At 39.6% G+C, this 7,500-nt stretch overlaps 2 protein-coding genes across 3 annotated transcripts in view; one reads left to right on the top strand and one right to left on the bottom strand.

The window, feature by feature from the left end:
* The window catches only part of LOC138014448 (uncharacterized), a 28,172-nt gene that overhangs the window by 12,857 nt on the left and 7,815 nt on the right, over window positions 1-7,500 (bottom strand). The window contains exon 1 of one of the 2 annotated variants that reach the window (XM_068861521.1): window positions 1,938-2,351. The exons of the other annotated variant lie outside the window; for it this stretch is intronic. Coding sequence (XP_068717622.1) covers window positions 1,938-2,278 — 341 coding nt within the window. The 5' untranslated portion in view covers window positions 2,279-2,351. Of the gene's footprint in view, window positions 1-1,937; window positions 2,352-7,500 lie in introns of those variants that run through there. 2 annotated transcript variants of the gene reach the window in all.
* The window catches only part of LOC138014451 (uncharacterized), a 9,578-nt gene continuing 7,023 nt past the window's right edge, over window positions 4,946-7,500 (top strand). The window contains exon 1 of the mRNA XM_068861525.1: window positions 4,946-4,975. The gene's annotated coding sequence lies outside the window, so the exon portion shown is untranslated. The remainder of the gene's footprint in view (window positions 4,976-7,500) is intronic.

The following is a 7,500-nucleotide window of genomic DNA, read 5'->3' as shown; positions in this document are numbered from 1 at the left end:
AAAAGTTGTTGCTTGTATTACCACCTACGTGGCCGGCTTGTCACGCAACAAAATCCTGTGTTGCCAGTTGAAGACATTTAAATGATTGGTCAATTGCAAGCAGCTGCATTAAAACAAAAATGGCAACTGCTACGGACTATCGAAAGAGAGCACTTGCCACACCTTTTTTTAAAGAATGCTGTTAGAGGAAGAAGAAACAAGACCTCAAAAACATATTATTGTAAGATTTACATGTACATGCTGGAGTGGACTGTGCGAAGGGAGGAAAGGGGATTAATTTCCACCAGCTGGTGAAGGAACTTGAAGTTAGTGACATTTACATCACGTACAGATAATTTTTTTAGAATGTCCAAGGAACAATTTTGCTTTCTAATGGAAACGTTATCTCCCTTAATTTAGAAAAAGGAACACAGTATTCCTATTTCTCCACCAGTCATGTTTTTATTTTCATTTTGCCACGATGCTGCGCTTGTCAGTGACAACCAATTACAAGTCCCATTGCATCCATTTGTTGCCAAAAGTAGAGCTTTCTTCCACTCTCCACAACACGTTGACGTGACTTGCAACACAGGATTTTGTTGCGTGACAAGTTGGCCATGTAGGTGGTTATGTTCTTTCTTTCATTGTTGGCGCATCGTTGTAGTCTAATCTCGATTTAAGTTCTTGAACTTGCAAAGCAACAGTGTCATGTGTGACAAGTTGAAGGAAATTGTTGCCCATATTACTTGGCCTTTATGGAACAATAATTATTAATGCAGCCTCTTCAAAACAACGCTGCAAATCTTAGAAAAAGAAGGAGTCAGGGTGGATTTCAAAAGCCATGTGTACCTTTCAAGAACTTTGTTGGTGAAGAAGAATAGTTAGCTTAGGTCACTGATAGCTGCTTTTCCTAACACAAGGAGCTGTTCCCACATCCAAAACACATTCCCTAAAGGCCGATACACACGAGGGGTTTTGCTCCTGGAGCATGCAAGGCTCCAGGGGCATGCTACTGGAGCAAAACTCCTCAGCGTGTACCAACCATTTCAAGAGAAATCTTCATCCTCGGGAGCAGAATTTCCACCCGGCAAAATGCTCCATGGTATTAAACAAGTTAAATATTTGGAAGTTGAATCTCCCGCGGGAAATTGAGCAGATCTCAAAATGTTCCCTCATGTGTACTGACACTTTTTTGCTGCACGTGGATTAATATGGCAAATGTAAGGCATTGACCAATCAGATTATGCAATGTTTTCATCCATAATTCCTTTGGAACTAATTGACTCTAGATCAAAATTCACAATGGCGTCCAAAAGATCTCGAACTAAAGCAAGTGGATGCTCAAAAAAAAAAAAAAAAAAAACCAGGAAGCTGCCTGGAGTGTTACCAACACAGTAATAGACCCCACAGTTACATGATAAAAATCATAATTATAAAGACTATGGAAGTAAAGCCGTAACGAAGAACTGAAGTGTTTGCACCAATACTCGCCAAATTACTAAAAAATCCCAACACGCATATCAAAAGTAGGCGGCACACACTTCTCCAAACATCATCATCATCATCATCATCATCAAATTAATCAAATTTTCTTCTTTGAATTTGACCTCAAGTAAGCAATCCATCCCAAAGCAATATGTATTCTTAATTTCGTTTGCTCCCTCGTGTGTACTATAATACGAGGCAAGCTCCCGCAGCATGGTGCCTGGTGTGTACTGGTCGTAAAATGCAAATGACAGGTCTTTTTGACACCTGTGTGCCTTAAAACCGACCATAAAGACGCTTCGTCCTAAACCATTTCCGATTTTAAATATTGATGTACTAAAATTTAATACTTTTAAAAAATGTATCATTCAACAAATAATGCACTCTTTCAATTGCAAACGCGTCCTTTTTTTTTAACTAAAATTTGTCCACACGGCCCCACTGTACTTGATAATGTTATTAAGCCCACAAACCTTTTACTTCTTTTTCTTCCCCAGCTTTTGAAAATAAAAACGATGACACAACTCTCCAGCCAGTAGAATGAAATAAACGAATGTGAACGTTGAAACAATCGAAATTGAAAAAGGCTTTCGACAACCAAGATCGCTGCATAGAGCATTGTCGACATGTAAATCGCGCAAAGGTTAAGCTTGCTAAACATTGTGACAGTCCTTTTGCGTGATGAATGTTCGGCGCTAGATTCTGGGAACTGTGAAAATCTTTCCGCCAAAACATCGCCTTTGGAATTGGTGTCGTAAACAGGACGATTTGTACGTTCGTGTGACCTTTCATGTAGTTCAATGCCAATCTCCATTTCACATCAAATGGCTGGATCATCTCCAGACGTGATTTGCGAGTCAGGAAAAATTCATCGTTGTCTACTTAAGAGCAGTCCTGGGCAGTAGTAGGATTGTAACCATGGGGACCATACCCAGCCTTGGCGCACTCCGCAGTTAAATTCTTGAATATCAAGCGATTTATCCCAGCATCATTTTAAAGAATGCATTAATAATGGTAAACGAGTGAAGTGTTATCTTTATCTTTTTTTTTTTTTGCCTTCTTCTCGCGAAATCTTTCCTGAAAGCTGTTTGTGGCCTTTTGAAACTCTTCCCTAGCAGGGGAGGGAGGGGGAGGGTACTATCATTTGATCTTGTGGATTCAGCACATGTAAAAATGTGTGCACAAAACAAGTAAGTAACATGTATACTGAAATCTTTGGACAGATTAAATTCTTAAGCTTGATTTGTTTTTTTAATTCTTGTGTGCTTTAACCTAAATCAGATATTTTACTCGTTTTTTGAACTTCCTTGTAATCTCTCTGATGATGTGTTCTGCGGTTGACTTCACACGTTAACCTTTGAGTTGGATGAACAAGACGCCTGTGAGGGTGTATCCGTGGGATGCACAACAGTTAGCATAAATTGTCCAGTTACAGTTAAGCACAACTACGGATAAAATTAGGAAAATGACAAGAGTTTACCAGAAAGACGAATATGTAATTTAAATAACAGGTATTTGCTGTAAAACAGAAATAGAATTACAAAGTTTACGCCCACAAGAATTCAGAATCTCAACAGTCGAACTTGAATTCTTGTTTCAAGTATTTCAAAATATTCCTGTTACCGAGTTTATAAGATCGACTGTGAATTTGGAAAGTGGTTCCATGATCAAATTTTCTACGCGACTGACGAACTAAACCAAGTGGATGGTACAAAAAAAAAAAACGAGGAAGCTGCCTGGAGTGTTACCAACACAGTAATAGTAATAGTTCCTGTGGTCACATGGGGTTCCTGTGGTCACCTATCACGTGATTTCGCAGGCGTGAAGAATCGAGATTTTTTGGGTGGACTAACCTGCGATCAGGCCAATTTTTAGCTTCGCCCATATTTTCTCTAAAGTCGTCGCTCGCTAAAATTGGGCCTGAACAAAAGTCTCTCAAGAATACCGGACGGTCGGCCAAATTTTGGCCGACCAAATTCGTGATCTGATTGGCTGTTGAAACGCCGGAAGTGAAAATGCCATCGTGATTGCGCGGAGCTCTCGCGAAGTTCTGGAGACTAATCCGCCATAAGTGTACGAAAAAATTTGCTCCCTTTTGTTCTTACAATGCCGTGGACGGTGCAACTTGATTTTATTTGTATAAATGGAGATATGCCATCTGAAACATCTCATAATTTGTCCAGAATCGGGTTTGAATCTCTGGAACGAGTGAAATTAGCGATTCCCTTGTGGGGCTCTGTGGCCATGGGGTTGAAAGTACTTTGGCACAAACTTCCCTGATGTTTTGAAAGCTAAATAGCTGGTTCTTTCAAATGGCAATGAAAGCCGATGCATATTGGTTTCCTGGATGAGACAGGGGACATATATATCAACAGGAGGAGATGCTGATAAAATGGCAAGTTACACGAATGCATGTTTTGAATATCTGTGTATCAAACGGCTTTATTTATTTACTGTACATGACACGGTTTGTTTGCACACTTCATAATATTTCCAGTTGATTTAACTTAAAACTCGCACTCCAGAAACTAAACTGGCATGTTTCCAGAGAGATCAATTGTACAACAATAAAAGAAACTTTGCGAGTCCATCTTACTGTTCGTACTCCATCAAAAAATTAACAGCCAAACTTATCATGATTTTACTGCGCGCAATTCTAGAAATAAACTGCAACTGAAGATATTACCCGAAAAAATCACCAAAGAAACCTTCATGGGCAAACACGTTAAAGGAATAATGTATTTCCAAACCGTCCAACGACAAAATGCTAGGTTATCTCAATTACAAATTAAGATGTCAAGCTTAAAAGATTGCATATTCACCGGCCTTTGCCGCAATATAGTCGTCGAAAACATTCCCCATGCTTTAAATGTGTTTTTCTCAAATTAAAGCCAACGGTAACTTTCGAATTCGTTTATAATATTCCTCCCACGGTAATTAACTCTGGTCAAAACAAAACAGCGTGAATCTGCCGTCCACGCGTGTATTGGTGTAATGGAAGTAAATTTGATTGGCCGATGAAGGACATGTCAATCAATCAAAAAAAGTGGGTGGAAGGAATCTCGAAGAGGAATTTGGTCAGGCTCTATTTTTCGTTTCGCCAACTGCACATTACGTATCACGCGAAACTAAAATAGAGCCTGATCGCAGGTTATGGGTGGACGGGAGTGGACGGGCGATGTGCAAAATCTGAATCTGCGCCATTTTGAATTTTGAATAAGAACTATGCGCACGCATCTATTTATTTTTATCAAGAGCGCGGGAGAGCGCGGGCTCTGCGCGCGCAACTATTTTCAGCTGAAAACCTTTTCAAGATTTTCGCGGGCTCTCAACGAGTTACCTCGTGCGAACGGACTTTGCGTATTCTCGATTTCCGCCGCTCACTCGAGTTCGGGTATCTCCCCGAGATTTCGGGAGTGAGCGCTGGCTCATTTCCCGAAACAGCGGCTTGTAATCGAGCCTAGACTTTGCGTCGACTTTGCGTGGATCGAAAGGAATACAACCACCATTGGTAAGTTCAATTCATTTTTTCAAACTTTAATGCGATGTTTCTTAAAAAGTTCATCGTTGCTAATTGTCAAAGCTTCATCAGGGAAGTGTTTACTACGTCAAGAGTATATGTAAAGCCCGATGTCGGCATCCGAGCAACGACAAACCAAGCACCTTTGCTGCCGTCCTCCTGCGGTGAATTGATGTCGACTTTTCTGAACAAAACGGGAACTCAACCGGGTAATTGTACTCTGACCCATAGCGGTCACAAATACAAACCAAATGAACCGAGTGATTGTGGTCGGTGTCCATTGAGCCAAATGACCTTTTGTGGTCACAAACGAAATGAACCGAATATTTGTATCTGGTGGCGATTTAGTAAACTGAAACGTCGAATGAATTCAACTGTTGTGCTATTAAACAACCCACTAACCGTTCATGGGCTAATCAGTGTTGTGCTATTAAACAACCCACTAATCGTTCATGGGCTAATCAGTGCTGATTGTAGTTAACAAGATCATGATGAGACTTTAACAATTCGTAACTGTGAGAAAAATGAGAAGCACATTAATTATCACCCTGCAAGCAGAGCCTTTCCTTTGCTTGCTCGATTTTGGCATTCTCGAGAAAGGCTCTGCATGAATCGAGTAAGATCTTTATTGAATATGCGCTGCATGTTGCCAGGATACAGTCTCGAACCCAAGCCAAATATGCCAGATCTCGCCGCCATCTTGGTTTTTCATGGTACAGCGGGCTCAATTATAACCATCGGTTTTGTCACTAAACGGACACTCGCACTGGAAAAACCGGTTTGACGAGAGAAAACAAGATTGACTAGTCCAGAAGTTCGGGCTGCGGCAGCTTCAAAGAGTTGACGCGATTCGAGCAGAGCCTACTTTTCTCCTCTTCAGTAAAGAAAAAGACAAAAGGAGGCTCTGCTCGCAGGGTGATTAATTATTATAGTGTAACTATTTCTGAGAAAGTTGAATCTGGTAAGAAAACAGTAAAGCGTCTGAGGAAAAGGGATAGGGAACCATCTCGAATTCCTGTTAAGAGAATTCTAAAGGGTCTAAACAAGAGAAAGTTCAGGAAAAGAATACAGTCTTTTGTAAGGCAACATCTTCCAGACAACTCTTTCATGAGTGATTTGTGTAAAAATTACAAAACCTGGAACATATGGTATATCACTGATCATTCTTATAGTAAATTTGTTTTTTACATGAAGTTACAGAAAAAAAATGTAAAACAAGAGAAAGGCATTGTACATGTAGCTGTAGACAAACACACAATCATGATGTGCAAAATTTAATGAATTGTAAAGGTGATACCTTTCCTCAACTTCATAATGATAATTCAAGGTTAAAGGGAGGCATGTCTCTCGAGAATGCAGTTAGTCATGATACGCCATTGAATCGTTTGACTGAAAGGCTTCGTCTGATAGGACTGATACCACATGATGTAGGTGGATGTGGGATTGTTTCTTTAAATCAGTTTCACACCAACTGTATAGGACTGCTGACTTGCACCTTGAAATTCGTATGGCTGGAATTAACCATTTACAGAATTACCCAGAATTATATATTGAAAGTATTTCTGATGATGACTGGAATAACTATATTCGGCAAATGTCAAAACAAGGCACATGGTGTGATAATATCATTATGCAAGCTGTGGCTAATGCATATAACTGTCATTCATATCACAGAATCTAATATAGATTCACCTGAATGTATATTCCTAACTCCTGTTGCTGATCAGGAAGGACGGAAGACAATTTTTATTGGATATATCAATGCGTTGCACTATGTTTCAACAGTGACTGACAAAAATGGTCAACATAAAAACAAACTGAGATACATAAAGAGAAAGTTATCGGAAACCAATGAAAACAAAGAATGTAGGCATCTCAAGCACAGAGATTACTTGAAAAGAGTCAAATATACAGAAACAGCCAATGAGAGGGCAAGCAGACTTGCAGATAAAAGAGATACTTATAAGAAAAACATGTGTGAAGAAACTCCTGAAAAGCGAAAAGAGAGACTTGCAAATAAAAGAGACAGTTATAGAAAAAGGATGTCTGAAGAAACTGCTAAAAAACGAAAAGAGAGACTTGAAAATAAGAGAGCCAGTTATAGAAATGAGAAGTCTGAAACAATTTCTGAAGGACAAAACAAAAGTTGTGCCAATCCAATTCATGAACAAAAACAGGCACAAAATAACATGAACATTTTTCATAAGTCCAATGAGTTTTCAGTTTGTCAATGCACTGTGTGTTTTGAAGCATGGCCATTGAAATCCAGCCCAAGGAGGGCAAACCATTACAGTGTCAAAGGTGCACAAGAGATAAACAACAACCAAAGAAATTTTCCAAGGAAAATGACATGTTGCCATCATTAGTACCTTTACAACTGCTAGGATTAACCCAAGTAGAAGAAATGCTTATTGCACGTGCACTTCCTATTATGCGTGTTTACATAAAATCTGGTGGACAAAGGGGCTATCCGGGCCACGTTATCAATTTGCCTCAGAATATAGCTGAACTAGCAC

This window comes from Montipora capricornis, chromosome 8, assembly GCF_036669925.1.
Source record: "Montipora capricornis isolate CH-2021 chromosome 8, ASM3666992v2, whole genome shotgun sequence".
NCBI classification, from domain to species: domain Eukaryota; kingdom Metazoa; phylum Cnidaria; class Anthozoa; order Scleractinia; family Acroporidae; genus Montipora; species Montipora capricornis.
This window is presented reverse-complemented; position numbering and strand designations above follow the sequence as displayed.